The following is a 22494-nucleotide window of genomic DNA, read 5'->3' as shown; positions in this document are numbered from 1 at the left end:
TGTGTTTTTCGTTGGTAAACATGAAATGGTTCCATAAATCCGCGACGGAAGCATCTATTCACGAAAGTTCGAATGAATTGCGGTATTATGCACTGCAGGCAGTCGAAGATTGAGTATCTTTATCAACAGTTGTTCTCTGCAAGTCAATGTACAGAGAATTCTATTTGCTTACTGAGTGAGGAGTAAATGGCAGTATACACTGATGGACGCAAAAGGTGAAGCACCCAGAAGGCAAGGAGGAAACGAAATGAAAAGTCACAGGTTGAGAAAGTATGTGATGTTATTTCAGTGGTTACAACATCTAGCCTAGCCATTACTACGAAGAACTTGCCAGTATGAGCTCACTTATCGGTACGACATTGCGCTTCCTCTGGTCTGGTTCTCAAGGGTGGTATAAAACCATTGTATCATTTCATGAGAGAAGCTAGTACACAACTGTTGTAACTTATATGGATATGATGTCTGTTCTTTCGGACGCCGTCCAGAACGAAATTAGAATTATATTAATACCTTTAGCTGCTAACAGGCGTTGATATATATCAACGGGGACAGGTGAAAATATGTGCCTCGATCGGGACTCGAACCTGGGATCTATTAACATGGCAGACGCTCTATCCATCTAAGCCACCGAGGGCACAGAGGATAGCGCGACTGCAGGGACTATCTCGCGCACGCCTCCCGCGAGACCCGCATTCTCACCTTGTATGTCCACACACTACATTCGTAGTGACCCACCACAACACACTCATTACTCGTGGAAGACATTCTTACCAAGTCCCGTAAGAGTTCGGGGAATACGTGTGCATCCGCACAGAAGAAGAAGGTCACGGCCGGTGTTGCCAGAAGTATATACTTATATGGATATGGTGTCTGTTCTTTCGGACATGTTCTTCTTCTGTGCGGATGCACACGTATTCCCCGGACTCTTACGCGACTTGGTAAGAATGTCTTCCACGAGTAATGAGTGTGTTGTGGTGGGTCACTACGAATGTAGTGTGTGGACATACAAGGTGAGAATGTGGGTCTCACGGGAGGCGTGCGCGAGATAGTCCCTGCAGTCGCGCTACCCTCTGTGCCCTCGGTAGCTCAGATGGATAGAGCGTCTGCCATGTAAGCAGGAGATCCCAGGTTCGAGTCCCGGTTGGGGCACGCATTTTCACCTGTCCCTGGTGATATATATCAACGCCCGTTAGCAGCTGAAGGTATTAATATAATTCTAAACTGTTGTAACTGGTCCTTAATATCCTGGACATTGGCAACGTGACGGAGTGGGCATATCCGGGGATCTCGCTGCCCGCGGGAGCATCTCAACATCAGCAGACAGTTCATGGAGACACATGCCTGGTGTACACGAGAACTGTGCTGGTAAAAAATGGCATTACTGTACCGTCGTATGAGAGGTAACACATGAGGACACAGGAAGTCCCCACCAGCCGTGACCTGAAGTCGTATCCCCCGGTTCCCCGCACCATGACACTAGGAGTTACACGGTTGTGCCTCTCCAAAACAGCGGCAGAAGGGGACCTCACCCCAGGTCGTCATCATACTCGCCGACGGTGGTCATCCGTGCTAGTTAAGGCCCACGATTCGTCACGGAATACAATGCGACGCCGTTCATCAGCAATCCACATTTCCCGGTCATGTACCACTCCAAACACACCGTCGGTGCTGGGATGGTAATTCTATAGTCCGGCTGCTGCGTGTCTCCGACCAGTGGTGTGGGATGACACAGAATGTTCTCGGATGGCAGGAGCAAATGTGAAGGGTTTGCGATAAACCGACCAAATCGAGTTCGACAGTGAGACGCCTTTCCTGCCAGGTGCTGATAACGCTGTCTCACAAGAGTACATGACATCTCCGTGTCCTTCACATTGGTCATTCAAGCTCTGACGCTGTTCACGCCGCTTTTATACACAACAAAGTCTGTTAACAACACTAAATGTGAGCAACCCTAATGCCTTCTGCCTGCTGTTCTACCTCTCACACTGAATTGCAAGTGTAATCGTTGATGTACCCGCAGAAGGTGTGTGCATGAACGGAGTGACCTGACATCCCGCCGTGCCTCCTGAGTGTTTCACGTTTTTGGCAGGCAATGTTTATGAACACGCTTGAAGATCTCTTATCTTCTTCACGTTATCCCCATGCGAGATACACGACGGTTGCATTAGAATGCTATCACGTCTTCCACGAATACTGATTCTCAAAATTTACCCAACAGGGCTGCACGAGACATACGTCCCATTTCCTCCAAAACATATCTGCTACTCTTTCGTTTAGGGTGCCCCGGCTTGTTACGATCCTAGCATTGTGGCTCTCTACTTTTCTGCTTTCTGTTGTCATAACTGGTTGATACGAACTCTACATGCCAGAACAATAGCATTGATCACACTAGCGTGCAGTATTAATTTATAAATGCAGTGACAGTTCCCAGAACCCTTGCAATAGGTGTAAGCCTTTTTTTCGCCCTCGATAATGTTGTTCGTCCCATTTCATATCGCTGCTAGCGTCTCTTGCCTCATACGGTGTTCGCTGTTTGCATGAGTAGAAAATCTATTTTCGCTTTATGGTCGGATGCCTCAATGGTCTCTTAAGATAAGGAAGGGAAATCGCTTGCACTATTACACCATGAATCGCTTGATATTTGTTTTGCGTGTTATCGTATTGTAGCCGATTGTATACGGGATCGTATTTGGTGGGGCAGTTATTGGAGACCTGCACCGTATTTACATGGAAAACCACTTGAAAACCACACTGGAGGGGATCGGTGTAGCAGAGCAGCGGTCGTTAACCTCCCGCGCGCTAAGATCTAAGTCTGGCTCACTACCCTGTCTCTCCAGCTACCGCTCTGCGCGAGAAACTATACGAACACGTACTCATGTCACTGCTTAAAGGTCCCTGTCAGTACTTATACGATGTGACTTGGTACAGAGGGTCAGTACTAATCTCAAAGAGAGCTGCCATCATCAGACCAAATATAATTTTCCCAAGTCTTGCATTTACTTGCGATTATCCATTTCGATACTTTCCTGTGAACGACAACATCGCCTACGAACAATCTGATAGGGTTGCTCGTCCTACTTGATTAGTCCTTTTTGTATATTGAAGACGTACACCGATGAGTTAAAACATTATGACCACTGCCAACCGTGGGACTGTATGACGCCTGGTGGTGATTTTGATGAAGGGCAGGTTGTTGTGGCCCAGCGTATGCCACGAGCATCTTGCAAACGGCGGAAATGGTTGGCTGTTCACGTGCTTAAGTCATGAGCATCTATTGAAATTGGTTGAAGGGCTGAAAACCACGAAGAGAGTACAAGGTGCTTGACATCCTCGCCTCATAAAACAGTGTGGGAGTTTTCGTTCTGTAAAGAAGGATAGTAGGCGATGTGCGGCAGATATGACTACAGAGTTCAGGGCTGTTGCAGGTAGGCTATCCGCAACAGTCGACTCTCGTATGTGTTTCCATGTTGACCAAACGACATCTTCAGTTACAACTGGAATTGCCATAGGAACATAATCTGGATGAATGAGTCACATTTCTTGATACACCAGGTCAATGTCTGGTCCGGCTGTCAACGGCTGCTCGAAATACGCACTGCGACACGAGCGCAGAATGATGGTTGCAGTATTATGCTTTGGGGAACATTCGCCTGGCCATCATTGGAATCTGTGGTAGTAATCGAAGGCGCCATGACAGCAGTGACCACCTGCATCCGTTCAGACAGGATAACTGCCAGCGTCACAAGGCCACAATCCTGCTGCAGTGGTTTGAGTAGCATAACTGCGGAACACTGATCTCTCGTCCATGAGATTTGCCTGATCTGAACTCCATGACTGTAATTTGCGGTAATTGTGTGAACAATGCACAGACGTCTAGTGCCACAAGTCTACCAGAAACTTGTCGAATCCATGCCAATTAGAATGGCCTCTGTATTTCGTTCCAAAGGTGGGCCAGCACACTGGTAAGTAGGTGGTCATAATGTTCCGACTCATCAATGAGGAACAGCGTTAATATATGATGGTTGGTTTCGTTGATGAGGGGAAACTCTCTTCCGCAACATCAGGTCAAGACAGTGCCAGAGTGACTCAGGTCGGTACTCACCACGTTGATGAGCTGAACGAAAGCGAGTCCGAAGCGCACCTCCACCTTCTGCGTCATGTTCTGCACGGGCCGGATGAGCTTGTTGTATCCACGGAACAGGTCGCGCACCAGCCGCTCTTCGTCCTCAGAGCACCAGCCTGTGGAGGCACGGAGAAAGACGAAGCGTCACAACAGGGAAAAACAACAAACAAGAACACAATTGGCGCCGCATAACCCCTACGTGCAGTAGTAACTACTTAGTGCCACACAGGCATTCCTGAGGTTAATTTAAACAGATTTGTCACTCGATGGACGACCAGAACTCTGTACATAATGTTGGAAAAAAATCTGCAGCACAACAGAAGTAAAATATGATGTGGGACCTAGGTACATCTCCTTAGAGGAGAAGGTATTGTAATTTGTGAACTAAAACAAAGCATGAATAGTATCATTACTAGTTTCCAATTATTTGTATACAAGCTGAGTTCACTTTGTTGCCAGGGTATTATTCCAATCTTCTACTAGTCTATCTTTTTCTTCCCCTTTCTCTGTCCATCTCATCCTTCATCCCCTCTCCTCCGCATCTCCTCCACCTCTCTCTTTATCCAACTAGTCCACCCCTCCCACTCTGTCCATCTCCTCCTGTCCTCCTGCCACTCTCTCTGTCTACTCCTTCCCCTCTCTATGTCCAAATGCTCCTCTCCCTTATGCCAATCTGCTGCATCTTCCTGTGTGCATCTCCTCCTCCCCTATGATTCCATGCCATCTTCCCTTTTCTTTATCCATCTCCTCCTTCTCCTCCCTCTATCTGTCCTTCTCCTCCTCCCTCCTCTCTCTGTCAGTCCCCCTCCCCTTCTCGCTGTGCATCTCCTCCTCTTTCTCTGTCCATCTCGTCCTCCACCCTCTCTCTACCTATCTCTTCTTTTCCCTGTCTCTGTCCATCTCCTCCTGTTTTCTTTGCCTGTCCATCCCCTTCTCACCCCTCTCTCTATCCATTCCCCATTCCGCCGCCCTCCCCCTCCCCCCCCTCTCTCTCTCCCTCTCTCCCTCCCTCTCTCTCTGTGTGTGTGTGTGTGTGTGTGTGTGTGTGTGTGCATTTCCACATCCCACCCATGTTTGTCCACTTCTCCCCCTCCACCTCCTCCTCCTCCTCCTCCCCCTTTCCCGTCTGTTCAACTCCTTCTCACCATTCTCTCTCCACATCACCACACTCACTCCAATAGGAGTCTGCTGGTTTTTACCCCCACAATATTTATTTGCAGATCGTAATCGATATGTGTTGCAAATTTAGTTGAAATCGTTCTATGGTTTAGGATGAGTCTTTTACCCAAGGCCTTACCCATCTACGCAAGTGTCACATAAATTTCACATATTTCACGCATGTTTCTACACATATTTCACCTGCATTTCTAGCGAATTTCGCCATGCAATTTCATTTTCAGCTCAATGTTTATGGTATCATATTTCTGAACGATGTGCTGTACGGTAATATAATTTATCTTGCACGTTGAGTGACACATGTGACTACCGACTGCGAAATCTTTTGGAAATAGAGTTCGTAGCAAAGTAGTAATAAATTAAATCAACATGCATGATGCGGCAGGTTTTCGGTATTTGACGTCATGTCTCCTGAACTACACGTCGTACAATGATATAACTTTGATGGTACATTCAGTGGTGTACGTGAATACTGCATCTAAAATGTGTCGCGTATATACGTAGTAGTAAAGAAGTAATAAATTATAACGTAATGCTTCATAGGGCAGTGAAGGGTGAAAAGGTAGTAAGCTATAAACTTTTTTCCTTTCATCACTGTGTGGGGGTTTCCAACAACAAAAAGTTTCGTAAACTTTTGAAATTGTGTGTGAAGTTTGCTACAAGTCATTAAGTGCTCTCATTGTAAACTGCTCCATGACTAAAGTGTACATTTTTATAATATGTATGCATAATTAGATTAGCGCCTGCTGCTTCGCTCATGTAGACTGTATGGTCGGCACAAAGTTTCTTTTTCTTTTTTCTTTTTTTTTTTCTCTAATGGTATTTGTGTTACGCCCATTGCCCGTGTGCAAGTCAACACACTGTGCAAACAATGTATATAGTTTACGCAAACTAAAGTATAGACAGGAGTTTATTAAAAGAGTTAATGACCCTTTACATGGATGCCAATCTTTACATGATACAGCTACTTAAAAAAGAGACGAGTTTTTGTGTAGTTGTTAGTTCCAGTCTTACACCTGGTTCTGAATTCTCTTACATCGAACAGATATTCCCATACATGAAATCGCATTTAAATATGGTATATATTTTGTCAACAGTAATGTTTAATTTGCTTCGTAATTACAGCAAAAATAATTTTATAAAGAAATATTAGGCCTAATGAAAACTTAGTGTAGTAAAGTTCGGTTTCTTTTTCTGCGTAATTCTGACAAAACCAATTTGCCGTGGTGACTGTTATACAGCTTTCTTTGTTTTAGTTCACAAATTACAATACCTTCTAAATTCTTCACACTAATTAACTCCCGTTTGATTCTCCAAGTTGAGGCTGACGTACCATATCGGCCTGCGCCTTGTGCCGAATTGCGACCAGCACGGAACTTGGCGCACCATTCCACAACGGTCGTTTTCGACAGACATGCTGCTCCATACACATTCTTCATTCTCCAGTGGATATCTATCGATGTTTGTCTTTCGGCAGCCAAGAAAAGAATAACAGCACCTTTGTCCAGTATTGACGAATTTGGTAAGAACGTCGCTACAGCTCACGTTTTCGCATTTACCGTACGCTCGTCAGGGGAAAGACACGAATGCCACACTGCTCCCTTGCCTACACATTGGTGCATATATACCCGTATCGGAGTCGTGCTACGTTGCATATACGTTACAGCAGCTCCCTCAACATAAACTTTTTTATCGCCCCTTATTTGTTTAAATTCATAAAATTTGTATGCCGCAGATCTATTGTGGGGGATATCTTACGTCCGATATAATGAAAGGTGGATATCTGTTCCAATATCTTGCGTTTTATCTCAGTTTTGGATCTTACCATGTTTTCCCTAGAAGTACCGTTTCTTTTCATCGATGTGAGATTTTATCAGGCCATATTCATCTGCTACATTTATTAAGGTGTATAACCACTTTCGTGTATTATCTTCTGTCTGTTGCACAATAACAACACCGCCTGCAAATAAATACTCCTTAATCTTACTGCAATGAGAGCATAACACAACACTTGAGAATTTGTTTCCGTCTGACTGTCACGTCGTCCACATAGATATTAAAAAAATTTGGGGAAAGAACGGCAACTTTGTCTAAGTCTTTGATTTGTTTTTACTGTTGCTCTTAGCTCCTTACCTCTACCAATAAACACTGTAGTATCTTGCTATAGACTTCTGATCGCCTTTACTAGGTTATCTGATAAACCTTTTCTGATCAAAATTCCCCATAACATGCCCCGACTCGCTGTCAAACGACTTTTGAAAATCAATGAAGGCGATATGAGTTTCCAAATTTAATTCCCTTCCTTTCACAATCACGTGTTTACTTAAAAATAGCTTTCATCCTTGAGTGGCTTGGTCTACATCCCATCTGTTCTTCATTGATGATAGAGCCTACCAGTCTATTGAACCTACTACTGATTATTCTGGAGTATATTTTACAGGCACTGTACCGCAAACTCACATCCCTATAATTTTCACTTTGACCCCGGTTACCTTTCTTGTAAATAGAAATTATCTTCGCTTTTAGCCACTTCTCAGATATTCTTCCTTCTCTCCAGCACACATTCAGCAGTAGCGTGAATCCAATATGTATATGTATATTTCCAGCATTCAGCATTTATCCCGTACAATCTGCTGCTTTTCTGTTTTTCTTTTTTTTTTTTTTTTAGGCTGACCCAGTCGATAAATGTGTTGACTAATCAGTGAGGCGCATCTGGTTATGTCTCTTACCCGGAATTATTTTCGTACCAAACGTTTCCTTAGCAAGAGCGCCGAGATTCCTCGTTAACTTAGTTTCACTGTGTCTTTTCGTTCGTTATGTGATATTTTAAACATCTTGAGGCCTTCTAAGACAGAGGCTGTCCACCACGTACTTCATTTTCAGTGTTAGAAATGAATCCATCTCATGAATCTTGACGGTTCTTCGTTGCTAGGTTCTTTGCTATGAGTCTCTTTATCCGATAACTTCCATATTCTCTTTTGTAGGATTGCCTAAAAGTGATGCCGTATACTTTTCCTGGATAGCCTCTTGAATTTCTTCAGTCCAGATCTTAACGCCTTTCTTTCTCCTAAGTCTGTTTCCTTTCCTAGACCTTTCGTGGCTACTTGGTTTACAACATTTTGAATGTTCTTCAGTTTCTCCTATATATCATTTTCTGTTTCTCTGTGTAGGAATTCCTTATTGAGCGCTATTGAAAAATGTAGTTTTATTCGATAGAAACTGTATTAATACCCCTCAGATCCGGAAAAAATACCAACCTTATTTTAAAGGCAACGTACTGTTACATTTCTACCTGTTATTATTAATTTTGTATTTCATCATTATATATTCTTTCCGCGCAGACTTCCTGGGTTTCGATTAAACGTACGCGATAATGAGTAAAATAATATCCAGCTGAGGAAAGTATAATCAAATGTATAACTCCAAGTTTCAACAGTTGATCATAGAAGATTAGTGTTAGTGTGTCCGCGTCTTTTTTATTTCGTTGGGAACCGCAGTGCAGCGTAATCATGGAGGCGAGTTCTGACAGCATACCGACCCCCAGATTATTCGATGAATACTTGACAGATAATGAGAGGACTATATCGTAAAACGGAGTACCACATCCGCGTCGAGAACAAACAAGTGACCCAGAGTATGAAAATTTTTAGTGATCAATCTACCGAGATTTATAGTGAATTTTTGTGCCGCGCTGGACAATAATATAATAAACAAAATGGCGGTAGTTGCCCTAAGTATTGCTATTCTTAGAATCTTCAGTGTCGAAGTCATTAGTGAATATCCGAGTGGAATATAGTAATTTCGCTCATAGCTGGCGCCTCATCAACAATGCGACATATGTGGGACAATAAAGTCGCAATCGTTGCAGGTAGTTCGAAGCATTCTGTCTTCTCACTGTATGGTGACGACGTGTCGTCGATTCTGTCATACTTTAAGTACATGTACGCTGAAGACATCGAGTTATACTTAAAGGGCCCTGCATACACACGCACTCACACACACACACACACACACACACACACACACACACACACACGCACACACACACACGAGTCGAACTACAAATTGAGCGAGTGTGACAGCTTTGGCCAACCGACAGACCAACTTTCCGTGTCGGCAGTCAGTTGGGTACGGCCAGCACTTCAGTCAAGAAACTGTGCCGCGTGTAGCGAAGTCGTTCCAACCGCCAGACAAAACTTCGTTTTCTGTCACTGCTTGCGGAACTAGACACTGTTCAAATGTGGCTAACATGAGAGTGTGCGAGGCGTACGATACTTTGATCTCAGAGTTTCTGGAGAAATTTATGGACTGCAGGGACACGTCGTGCCAGGAGTATTCCGACAGAGATGCAAAAAGTTTTTTTAATTTTTTTAAAGAATGTGGGAGAGAGAGAAAGTAAAAGATACATATTTCATAAATAAAAGACCGTCGATCTTCTATATTTCGGTTTTTAGGTTTTATTTCCGACACTTACTGGAAATAGAGACATATCAGATTCTAGATTTATCGGAAGTGAAACCTAAAAACCGAAATAGGCGTAGATTAGATCGTAGCTTTCGCTTTTGATACGTATCGGAAATGAAACATAAAAGCCGAAGCAAAGGCAGTCAACGGACTTTTATTCATAAAATATACTTGCGTCATTGTCAGCAGTTTTGCAACAAAAAACCAGTCAATTGCTATTTTACGATGAAGAGCAAAGTGTAGCATTTTTTTTTTTTTTTTTTTTTTTTTTTTTTTTACAATTCTAGAGGTTACTATATGCTTCATTTCTTAAGTATCTGTTGCTGTATTTATTAGATGGTGAGTGCCACCACTATTTGCGGTCTTAAACGAAATGAGTTTTTTAACTTTTTGGGGCAGCGGAAATGAGAACAACGAGAAACTTAACATGAGAACTGCGGATCACAAAGTAGACGAAATTCAGAAATTCTGCTACTTAGGTAGCGAAATACCCATGACGGACGGAGCATGGAGGACATACAAAGCAGATTATCACTGGCGAAAAAGGCATTCCTTGCTGAGAGGTCTACTAGTATCAAACATGGGCCTTAATCTAGGAAGAAATTTCTGGGAATGTATGTTTGGAGCACGGCATTGTATGGTAATGAAACATGTGCTGTGGAAAAACCGGAACAGAAGAGAATCGAAGAACAGATGCAGTGTTACAGAAGAAAGTTAAAAATTAGGTGGACCGATAAGGTATAGAATGAGGATGTTCTCCGCAGAAACGGCGAGTACAGGAATATATGAAAACCGGTGGCAAGAAGAAGGGTCAGGACATCAGGACATCTGTTAAGGCATAGGAAATGACTTCCAAGGTAATAAAGGGAGTTGTAGAGGGTAAAAGCTGTAGAGGAAGACAGAGAATGGAATACATCCAGCAAATAATTGACGACGCAGGATGCAATTACTACTCTGACATGGAAAGGCTGACACAGCAGGGGAATTCTTGGTGGGCCGCATCAATCCAGTCTGTCAGAACTCTGAAAAAAAAGGTGGGGAGCGGTTTATTTTAAGCACCATACGTAAATAAATTAATAAATTTACATGAACATAATTTGTTTTATTTACTTTGCTTTAACGTTAATTATGTCCTCAGGGAACTATAAATCATCTTGCAGTTTTCAGGAATCATTGTAGATAGTAATGGTAGGGATACAACTGCACTGAATTTTAGGTCCTCCTAACTTCTGCCAGTGGCTAGCTTCGTAATATAGCGATGTGTTATTTCTCGTTAATATGATTTGACGACGTTCATCAGCTCCGAAAGCATATTTCGTACAGTCACAAATAATCCCGAAAATCTTTGGCTTCCAGCTCTTTAACTTTCTTTCTCTGCATTTGCGATATCTTTGCCCAAAAGTTTCTCTCAGCTTTGTTACTGTGTAAAAGTCTCGTCGAACATATATACTATACTTAATTGTCAATAAACGTTACGAACACGGTGGCGCTGTAATCGCTCAGTGAAGTCTGTCAGGATGTGTGTAGGCTACACACGAAATACTCGGTTGGTCGGTACGTGTGTAGGTCCCTTAAGTACAAAATCAATTAACGTGATAGGTACCGAGACTGTCAATGTTAACTTGTGTGGACTGGCAAAATGGACACACAACATAGAGTGAAAGCTCGATTAATTCAAAATCAAGCGATCCTGGTTGACTTTCAAGGCTCATTAGCCCGAAATGTTGGGAATTACTATCTTTAATCCTGGATGGAACAAATGCAAATTTTTCTCTCTTAGTAAAAATCTTAGCGATAATAATTGAAGCCTAGACTGTGTCGAACACATAATTATAATTTGCAAGTAGGAATCAATATAGATATGTTCTACAAAAATATAAATAATTCTTCCCATGGGACGTCATAGGAAATTTACGTGGTGTAACAAGCGTCGGCAAACTCGGCGTAAGTGCGCTCGATGGTATTTTAAGCAATATATTTTTGCTACTACGTGGTTCATAAGCGTGATGTTAAGATATGAAACCCAATTCACGCTTTTCGAACATGGCATCCTGGAACCCGTGGACCAAGGAAGCCAGATACAGTATTTCTTGACTACTGGAAAACAAGCTGGTGATTAATCACATTCGCCTATTGGAGAAATGCCCTATTTTCATAGCATAGCAAAGTGAAGTCACAGGTAGAGGCGATGCAATTAAAGAACTCGCATTGATCCATGATCAATTTGCAGTTTTCAGAAAATCCGTTGTTCACCGCCGATTTATAGCCAAATCGCAACGTATTTAACACCGTTAAGGACGTTGCTTCTCTTAATGATATTCACACTAAAATGTGACTATGGCATAATATTCTTCGTACGTTGCTCTTCGTGCTCCGAATTTTCATATTTTGTTTTTCTATAACAGAGTCCATAAACGGGGACTGCATTGATTGTCTTTAAGCATAACAGTACAAATCAAAGCAACAACTCATAAACTAAAACTTAAGTGTTTTATTTTCAGTATCTACTAATTATGTAAGATTTGTGAGAGTAAAATCCATTTTAACAGGATCTGAAATGCTTATTTCCTTTGTCAATCATTCCACTGTATTTCATGACATGACGAACAGTTACATACTTCCGTGACCAAAAGAAAGAAAAAGAAATGAATCACCGTACGACAGGATTTGAATATGGGTTGTAAACATTCGAAACTGTGTTCTGACCCACTTCGCTACTTGGTTCTAGGCCACGCGAATGTTTGACCGTCATTTTCTCCGAAAGTTTTGAGTATTGGGACATGTTACAAAATAGAGGTTCCTTTATTTTCGTCTTATAACGTTTCGATTGTGTCAAATAGCATCTGTGGGGGATTCCCCTTGTCAGTATCGCAGCTACGATTACTATCGAAAATACGATCTCGCGAGGTATCTAGCGGAATCTGATCTGGATTGTGGATTTATTGGTAGTGAGGGAGTAGAATGTTATCTTGGAAGTAGCCACTGACGGCGCCTCACATAAGTGTGTTGGAGTCCTAGCTGTCCAGTTTTTATATTAACGACCTTGCACGCAATATGAGTAGTAACATATCTGTTATCCGTAATGAGGTACTGTCTGGGAAAGCTGCACAAATATTCAGTCGTACTTTGTTCTGACTTTAAAGTGATACAAAGATTGGCAGCTTGCCTTAAACGTTCAGAGGCGTAAACTATGCACTTCACAAACCGAGAAACGTAATATATTATGACTACAATCAATGAGTTACTATTCATACATATACGTGGGTTTAACAATTTATAGAGATGTGATATGAAACAATAACATAGACTCAGTCAAAGATAATTGTTAATTGTTAGGATATTAAGAAACCTGAATTGGTCTACAAGGAAATCACTTACAAAACACTAATGCAACCCACCCTAGAAAACTGTTCAGGTGTATGGATATGCAGAGAAGGAGGCGGTACGAATGGTCGCAGCTTTGACTCACAGAAGAGTGTCACGGAAATGCTGAGAAGACTGAACTGGCAGACGATTGAAGATAGACACAAGCTATCGCCGAGGCCTACTGATGAAGTTTGCAGAACCAACTTTGAGTGAAGAAATTAGAAATATATTACAGCCGCCTGTTTAAAGCTCCCTATCCATATATGTTCAAGTCAGTAGCAAGTAAGACTAATTACAGAGTGAACAGAGGTGCTTAACCAACCATTTTTTATGCGCTGCGTTCGTGAATAGCACAGAAACAAGCCCTGGTAGTATCCTCTGCCATGCACTTCATAGTAGTTTCCGTAGATGAAGATAATAATAATGGTTACTAATGACTTGCCGGCAGTTAGCGCTTCTTCAAGACGTGGGCTATACAGTGTAATCAGACGTGGGCAGATGCAAGATCTTACCGCACCGCGTCGGTTCGGTCCCCCCCCCCCCCCCCCCCCCCCCCTTGCCGGTGCTGTACTGTAATCGACGCCCTGCCCTGGGTGCCGCTAGCCAGCAACAGCCACGGCCTTATCGCAATTGTGGCGGCCCACGCCCCTGCAGCTTGGTAGCGCCGCCGGGAGTCGTTAATTTAACGACGGGCTCTTCATCAACCTCTGTTTTCCACGAGCTTGTCACGCACAACAGCCGGCCAGGTGGCGTGCTGGGGCCCAAAGGTAAAATCTGCAAACGTGATAACGCCTAAAGGGGAAGCAGCTAGCCCTGATGAGCTAAAACATTATGAACACCTTGAAAGGGGAGTGTCCTATTTGCCACGTCGATTTTGCAAGAAGTTTTGACCATGAGTGAAGTTGTGAATTTGATAAATGTACTCGACCTCTGTCGTATCAATATAATCATATTCTTTGTAAGTATGTTATTGAGTCTACAGATGTTGGCCAGAGAGGTTACTTCCTTTGAAGAGAGTAGCAGGCACTGTGTGTTGGACAGCCTGGCTATGTACTTGATTTGAAAAGGATAGCAGCTGCCTTGCCACGTAGTGGAGGCAGCATTATTTAAAACAAATTTTGTAATAACATGATTTGAGAAAATGTTTTGAGGAAATGAAATGATATGAATGCAAGAAAAAAGGCAATTTTTTAAGGTATCCAGTCTTTTTATATTTGTAACTGTGTAGTTTCTTATTGTTAGAACATTGTATATGATTAAAGTTTGCTGTAGAAATTTTATAGTGATGTACATGGGCTAGTCTGATACTTGAAATAAGCGCCAAGGAAGGCAATTATAACAAGTAAGAGATTAAGAAATGTGTTGCTAATTTGTCTAGTTGTGATAATGAAAAGAAGTACTGCTGTTATGGCTTAACGAAGCATAGTTATACTTGCAGTCTTTGTCCTCGTTTATCAGTCGTTATGTATAGTTCCTAATCATTCATTCTTTACTTTCATGACTGTGTTTGCATACTCGCACTGCACGTCGCTGGTTGTGTACTGTATTTTGGGAAAATTGGTAAGACACTGCCCTGCATTGCACCTCGCAAGTACGGTAAATGGTATTTTTGACAATCATATCATTACCTTAACTGTAGCAGGTTGCAGAACTGACGAGCGTTCTGTGCGCACAGGTATGACAATAAATTTAATTAGCATCAGAGCTCATGTCCATTGTAAGTGATTGTCAGAGTATATTTGTGAAACTATCAGTATCATTTCTGATGCTTAATAGCACTAAAATATTTCAGTAAAATGTTATATTGTGAAGTTTCAAGCAGTTCTAGCAGAACGTCAGATGCGTTATATTTTATGTTCATTTACTGTGTAGTTAGAATAAGAGTTCTGGTACGGAGATTGTTTGCAAGACTAAATATGAAGATTAGCAACATTCCTGGCCACATTTTTATCTGACTGATTATGTTTTGCAGCCAGATGGCATATGTAAATCTCACTGAAAACGGATTGCTCTCACAGACGAATTATTTGTTGTATCGTTATTTTGTAATGTGAGCTCCACAATATTTCCATTTAGAATTAAATTGTAACACAGTTCTGTTGCCCTGAACTGAGATGTACATATTTCGATATCAAAGTAAGTTTTATACATTTCTCAGATATCACCCAGACACTTTCAAACACGAGTTTAAATAAATACGAACACGCTTCCACCGAACAGGGTATTGCTCCACCATTGGAATGCAATACAGTAGTGGTTTCGTCTGAAGTGGATTCGACACGTCCTTGGTAGGTTTTCGGAGGTGAGTGGCACCAGATGTTCACGCAACTGCCATAAATTGCGGATCAGTGGTTTACGCGCTCAGAGCTAGTGCCTGATGGTGACATAACTAAGTTCCATAGAATCCAGATCAGATGAAATACGTGGCCAAGAAATCAACATAAGTTTGTTGTCATTCACAGTTACGGCCTTGCGACATGAACAGTTATCCTGCTGAAAAATGCCATTGCTATCAGAGAAGACATCATGCATGAAGGGATTAAGTGGTCCTCAACAATTTTGCTGTCGTGCATAGCAATTGTGGTGCCTTCAGTTAGTAGAGTCGGCGCAGAATACCATGGCCGGTAGATGCGCAGTAGACAGGGCATGCGTGGGGAGAGTTGTGTTGTGGAAGTTACTGGCAGACGCTGTAGGAGAAATTGCTGTATGATAAGTGACGTTCCGCCGGCCGTGGTGACCGAGCGGTTCTAGGCGCTACAGTCTGGAACCGCGCGACCGCTACGGTCACAGGTTCGAATCCTACCTGGGGCATGGATGTGTGTGATGTCCTTAGGTTAGTTAGGTTTAAGTAATTCTAAGTTCTAGGGGACTGATGACCTTAGAATTTAAGTCCCATAGTGCTTGAACCATTTTTAAGTGACGTTCCAAACTGGAGCCTACGCTCACATTTGTTTGTTAATGTTAAGTGGAGCTCGTGCACGCTCACACTTGTGTGGTGACTATTCAAAAAGATGTCACTTCCACTTTGGTCAGTATCTAAAATGAATTCCGCTGAAAATGGAGCGATTTATTTGCGCTTGGCCTGCTAACCATTTTTAGCTTTCAGAGAAGCGTCATGAGTAGCGAATTTTGAGTAAAACCTACACATTTCTCTTGTTGCCATGTTAAAATTTGCTCCTTTTGCCAAAGCTCAGTGGAGTTTACACAGTGTTGCCTTACCAACATGTTGTGCAGACGCAATTGCGAAAGGATTCTGAAACATTGGTTTATCAAGTATACTAAGTTAAGAACTGAGGAAAAGAATGGTCAATATTTTATTGAAAAGCGCATCCATGCTACAAAAATAAACATGTAATATCTTTAATTATGTTGCGCCAGAACCCATAGCATTTCTCGTTGCACCAGCTATCGATGACCCTTAAAAATTACACTCTTTCATCGAAAAAGTCTGTAGTTTTGGAATAACACGGTAGATAATAAACTTTTCGTGATAACTATATGACAAAATACTCTACTCTTTGTGTGCTATCATTTGCCAAAATCTCATTTCGATGACTTAAACTGTTTATGAAATAACAGTAATGTTGTTGATATTTCACTCTGACTTTATCGCTGGAGCAGCGCATTCGCAAATGAGTGTGCTACATCGGATCAATTTTCTCGAGACTGGCGATAGATCTCCACCCAATTCTAAAGATAAATACGATATGTTACCTAAATTTCATGCGCAACGGCAAACTGTGTAACTTGCACCAAACGCAAAATCATAGCGACCCCAAATTATCGTTGCCAATTTTTTCGAATTTCGCGCAGTCTCTAACTTCCCTGTATATATCTGAATAAGTATGACTATTAGCGAAATGATGGGCACATCTTCATGAACCTGAGATATAAAGCTATAAGTAACGCATTAATGATTTTTTTAACGAACGGTTTCCGTAAAATCGTTTGAGAAAGATAGCAAGGCGTGTGCCACGATACTTTCATCGCCGACTGGCCGAAAAGTGACAGACACTTTCGGGCTTCCCCTCTGAACAAACGAGGGAAATCGCCCAGAGCTTTACACGAAAATTGGTCGCTGTTCATTGGCCACCGTATCATGCACGGACTCTACCACAGATGCCGTGGAAGACCATTTGAATGCCCTGTAGAGCTATTCCATTTCACTCTGGCCAGCAGGGCTCCTTGGTTTCTTAGTGGGGCCCAGTTTTCTGTCATCTAAAGTGGAAGTTATGTTAATATCTTTTGCAAAATCGCAGTTGTGATAAACAGAAGTTTTTTTTTTTAAATCTAATCGTAGTTGTAATAAACAGAAGCTTTTGGCTTTTTTTAAATTCTCAAAGTTACCGTAATTTAATGAAATCACTCAAGTTTGAGACCTATAGCTCTGAAACGTTCAAAGTAAATTTCTCAAATAAAACTTAAAATTATGCTAATATTGTCTAGTTGGAGATGGTATTTATTCAATGTGTTCAGAACTTAAATTTTATATAATTTTAATCATGTTTCATTTTTTTTCTGAAAAATGGAATGAAAATGGTGTCATGTCTTTCAGCAATTGGTTTAAAAACAATATCAGTAAATCATTTTGTGCTATCTTCAATAAGAGGTAAATATAAACAGCGGCGATATCCATGAGGCATGACAAGACTGTTCTCGATCACCTGCTGATAATGTCTCGTCGCAGCCCATCGCAAGATAAGCTCAGCGAGATCTTAAATTTTCATTTACATTTTTCTACGTGTGAGACAAACTTGAAACTGAAATCAACGAGTAATTAGGAGTTTCAAGCCGATTTAAGCTTAATCTTTATGAAAATTTCATTTATGCTTCATAGATGAATAAATAGTTTTTAAAAATTGTATTAACTGTTGTTACATTAATGTTATATAGCTTCATCAGCCCACACACATTCAGCTTGATAATGGATTATAAATTCACTAAAATCCAATACAGAGTTCTTGAGTCACACGACAGGCAAATTATCGCATTCGGAAAGCGTCAACTTAACCGAAATTTAGCTCGAAAACTAATAAACATTTAAGAGATTTCTTTATACAAGTTTTTTCTTTTAGAGTAATCGACATATGTAAAAATTATTATGATTTAAAGAAATACAAGATTAATTTTCTCATTTCTCTCCGAATTGAAAGAATAGTCCTGTAGCACACAATACTGCCCCCACCAGTCTTGGTCAGTGGCGCGATGCATGTTACGAGCTGCCATTCGCTTGGATAACGGCGTGTCCGGCGACGACCACCGACCAGGAGTTGCAGTCCATTGATCCACTGTCCAATTCCGCGAGCAGTAGAATCGATATACAGGGTGAACGGAAAGTTTCTCCCTCTAGTTCTTTTAGAATATTTTGGCCCTGCAGAACTTTTCTTTTTTTCTTTTTTTTTTTTTTTTTTACAAAAACAAATTTCTACATTTGAATGAAAGATTTGGACAGTCAGTTTTTTAAATTTTCCGGTGTGTTGTATGGTGTTCCTGATTATGCACACATTCAACTCCTCTGCCAAAACCCTTTGCGAGCACTGCTGTCTCTTCAGAGTGACTCAGGTGCTTCCTCCCGAACAGGTGCAATAAGCTAGTCTCCGTTGCATGGACGAGGTTCTTTGAAAGACTGCATCTTGTAGTATGGCCCACAGGTGCTCTGTAGGGTTTATGCCTGTACTGTTTCCAAGCCAGTTACCCGTGAATGTAGAGATTATTCTCTTCAAAAGTGCTGTTATTATTATTATTATTATTATTTCTGTATGAGCTTTTGCCCTGTCTTGCATAAGAACAGCATGTATGGATTTAGGAGGAGACCATTGTGGACTGCTTGGGCATACTCAGGAACAATCCTCCCCCGATAATAATCATCATCGACAGTTCTTTGCGCGCAGCCATGGGCAGTTCAGTCTTTGTATTGCCACAGATGCTAACGACCATTATCTTCGATATTGCTTTTGCCTGTGCGCTGGGGAAATTTTCTGATTCATTTGCACGGATACGGGCATTTTGTTTGTTGGGTTATGGATAAAGCTCTACTGAAGGCTCTTCTGTAAACAAAACGTGCATTCTTTTCCCCCTTCCTTCAGGGTTGGTATCGCAAAAACATTCAGACATTATTCTTCTACAAAATGCGTGACGATCAACAATACTTTTTACAAATAGTCTTTTACGGTTGTCCTATCAATGCTGTTCTGTGTTTCGTGATAATCATCCCAAAAATGGAAGAAAATTAAGCTTTTGCAAGACTATAGTTCTGATGTAATTAAATTTGCCTTGAGGCCTCACTACACTTGAGGTACAGGTAGGATTTCCCTATTACGTCCGATGCTGGGGTGCTATTCTAATAACGGAGAAGCTCAGCAGTAGTGACGATCTAAGGAGGGGATTATAAGCTCAAGATCTGAATCGAAGTTTGTGTTAGGGAGGGCGTTGACTACATTTTCTATGCAAGTGTGTTAGGTATATTGCTGCGCTGGTGTAATGGCTAACACACCTGCCTTCTAAGCAAGGGTACCCAGGTTCAAGTCCTGGCTGTGACATAAGTTTTAAGCCATTTCTTTAACTTCTGTCATTATTGTTTTGCAAGGCTGTCTATCTATAGCTCCTCATTAAAATTCAGAAATGAAATTATTTCATGTGTTGAGAAATAAAACCGCTTCAGCTGTAAAATCCTTTTATTCTTAGGCCTTGTGCAATGACGATTTACCAAGTATTGGTGAATTGACTTAATGAAAAGGTCTGCTTAGACGAGGTGCACCTCCGTAACAGCACTTGCCCGCAGTAGACAAATAACTATGGGGAAGTGCTCACTATGATTCGTTAAGTAACACAGACTTCTTGGCGTAAGGGGGTACTATCCCTCCAGAGCACAAACCTCGGTCACTGTGTTAATAAGAAAGACAGAAACTTTCCGTCCACTCTGTAGATGACATTGTTAGGCAGAAGTGGAGGTCCATGTTCAACACTGTGCTACAGATCACTCATACCTGCACCACCTTTGTCAGACCTGACACAGGTTGCTGCCCACCCAGCTTTACAGAACGGCCAAACCTCTGACGTCCGACGGTGAGGCATGGACGTGCAACGCCTAGTCGTCTACTCATGCTTCCACTGTCCTTCAACCACATTCCACAAATTCGCGCGACAGCGTTCGCCTTTTCGGAGACGCTTGTGCAAAGGAGCCGGACCACTAACTTCTTGTCTTTATTAAAGTCGCTTACGGCAGTGGATTTTCCGTACAGTTGCTAGAATGATTCCCCATTCGCCTCTGCTCTGAATATCCTTGCCACGCCACGTGTCCACATTGCCACCAGGCACCTTTCAGTCTCTCGGTGGCAGCGGTCTCAACGTTTCGCCTCTTCAACATAAAGAGTGACACAAAATACGCGTATTTAGACGCTACAGTGCGATTCTTAGCATACTTTCAGTACAAAAGCGAATCTAATAAAATTTCTTATTGTACATATTTTCGGTAGGACATGAACGTCACATAATTTGGCAACTTTGTATTCACACGTAAGACAGGTTTCTTCATTCAGTACTCTGTAGCTATACCGCGAAGCTAGGTGCAAGGATGCAGCTATGCGTTAGACTGCTCGAGCGCGAGAGTTTTATTTTTAATTTATTTCCTAACTTCGATCTCCACAGTAGACGATGCGTAGCCTACATTACAGTATTTTAGCGTTTAACACAGTAATTGTCGGTCGGACACAACAGATATATTTATGAAGAGTTGTAACGTTTGAAATCCATTAAGAAAAAAATATCAAAGTGGAAATGTTAAGCATACAAAAAACATTCGGTAAAAGTGGTCAGTCACAATATTTTAAAAATGGTATCAAACTTTGTCCCTAATGCACATTAAGCTAAGCCTATTACAGGATGTTTTGGTGGTATGTGTGCATACATTAATATGGAGATCAACTGCACTACTTCCTTGACAAAGCCAACGGTGCACATTATTACGAACTCTTTGGAAGTACTTTTGGAGAGACAGAATGATGATATAGAATATAATCTCAGGCATGGTGTCAAGAAATAGTAAGCTGTGTTTGTGATTCGAGAATCATTGACACTCATGTGGAATCATTGACACTCATGATTCAGATAACGTCGTTTCCCTAACGGCAATAGGTGAGAACTTTCCAGGTATCCATCGACGAGGGCAATAATAGTAAATAAAGTTAGGTAAAGCTTGTCGATTACCATAATTACCTTGCAATTGGGAAACAGATAATACTCACTTACCAACTCATATACACCGACAAACGATCACAACAGAAAGAAACCGCAAGAAGTCGACGACTTTTGGGAAGACGTGGAAGATACAGAAAGACATGTTAAATTTGTATTAGGAGACTCAAATGTACAATAGGCAAAGAATAAAAGTACACGCAAATCACAAGACCATACGCAGCACACAAACTAGTGAACAACAATTGGGGAAATCTCACAAATTACTGTCCCAATTTTAACTTAAAAATTATGTCAACATAATTTCAAAACCCAGGATGAAAACTCACAACATGGAAAAAGGGCTGAAACATTTGGGGATAATTCCAAGTAGATCATGTAACCATAGCAAACAAAAATACAAGAGAAATCTGTAAAGTGAGAACACGCAAAGGATTCTTCAAGTCGGAACGTCAAGTAAAGATCAGACGAAACCCAAGAAACAGAAAGACAACACAGAACAAAGTTATAAAGCCGGACCAAGAATACTTGAAGATAAACAAAGACAAAATTATTGAAGAAAATCAAAATGCAACACTGAATTTATCTCACGAAGACATTTCGGAAGGCGGTGCATTGCGATCAAACTCACAGGAAACGCAAGTACAGAATGTTATGGTGGAACCCTACTTGTGGTCAGGCCATTCAAAGGAGGGTTTAGGCGTGTAAGAAGTTTAGCAAGAACACAACAACAGAAAAGTGGCAGGATTTCCACGAAGTGCAGAAAGAATCCTTGAAAGATATAAGAATAAAAGGGCACGCGAAAAAGAAAGGTAAACTAAATCGAGGAAGGCTTCAACAAAAATAACAGGGCACATTTATACAGAATATTAGAGAAACATATAAAGGATTATCAACCTCCCCTATATCTTTTCCAAAATAGCAGCCGGATTTCCAGAAATGCGGGGAACCTACCGAATAATTGAACCTCACGAAAACGATGCTCAATCCAGATTCGAAACCGCCCATAATCACAAAGCAAGAGTAAATTTAAAAATAACTAAAAATCAACAAAGCCCCAGCAGGAGATGACAATGTTGCCGTGATATGGAATCTCAAACCCCAAATTCTACAAGAAAATTCATAAAATTTACATAGAAATTGAGTTACAGAGCCAATCGCACAGGAATGGA

The 22494-nt window shown here is 41.5% G+C and overlaps 1 protein-coding gene across 1 annotated transcript in view; it reads right to left on the bottom strand.

Moving 5' to 3' along the window:
• Positions 1-22494, bottom strand: part of LOC126484365 (acetylcholine receptor subunit beta-like 1) — an 883730-nt gene that overhangs the window by 611981 nt on the left and 249255 nt on the right. Inside the window, exon 2 of the mRNA XM_050107835.1 lies at positions 4103-4239. Within this exon, the coding sequence (XP_049963792.1) occupies positions 4103-4239 (137 nt within the window). The remainder of the gene's footprint in view (positions 1-4102; positions 4240-22494) is intronic.

The sequence above is a fragment of the Schistocerca serialis genome, chromosome 6, assembly GCF_023864345.2.
Source record: "Schistocerca serialis cubense isolate TAMUIC-IGC-003099 chromosome 6, iqSchSeri2.2, whole genome shotgun sequence".
Lineage (NCBI taxonomy): Eukaryota > Metazoa > Arthropoda > Insecta > Orthoptera > Acrididae > Schistocerca > Schistocerca serialis.
Note: the sequence above shows the minus strand (reverse complement) of the source record. Positions and strands in the feature narration are given on the sequence as shown.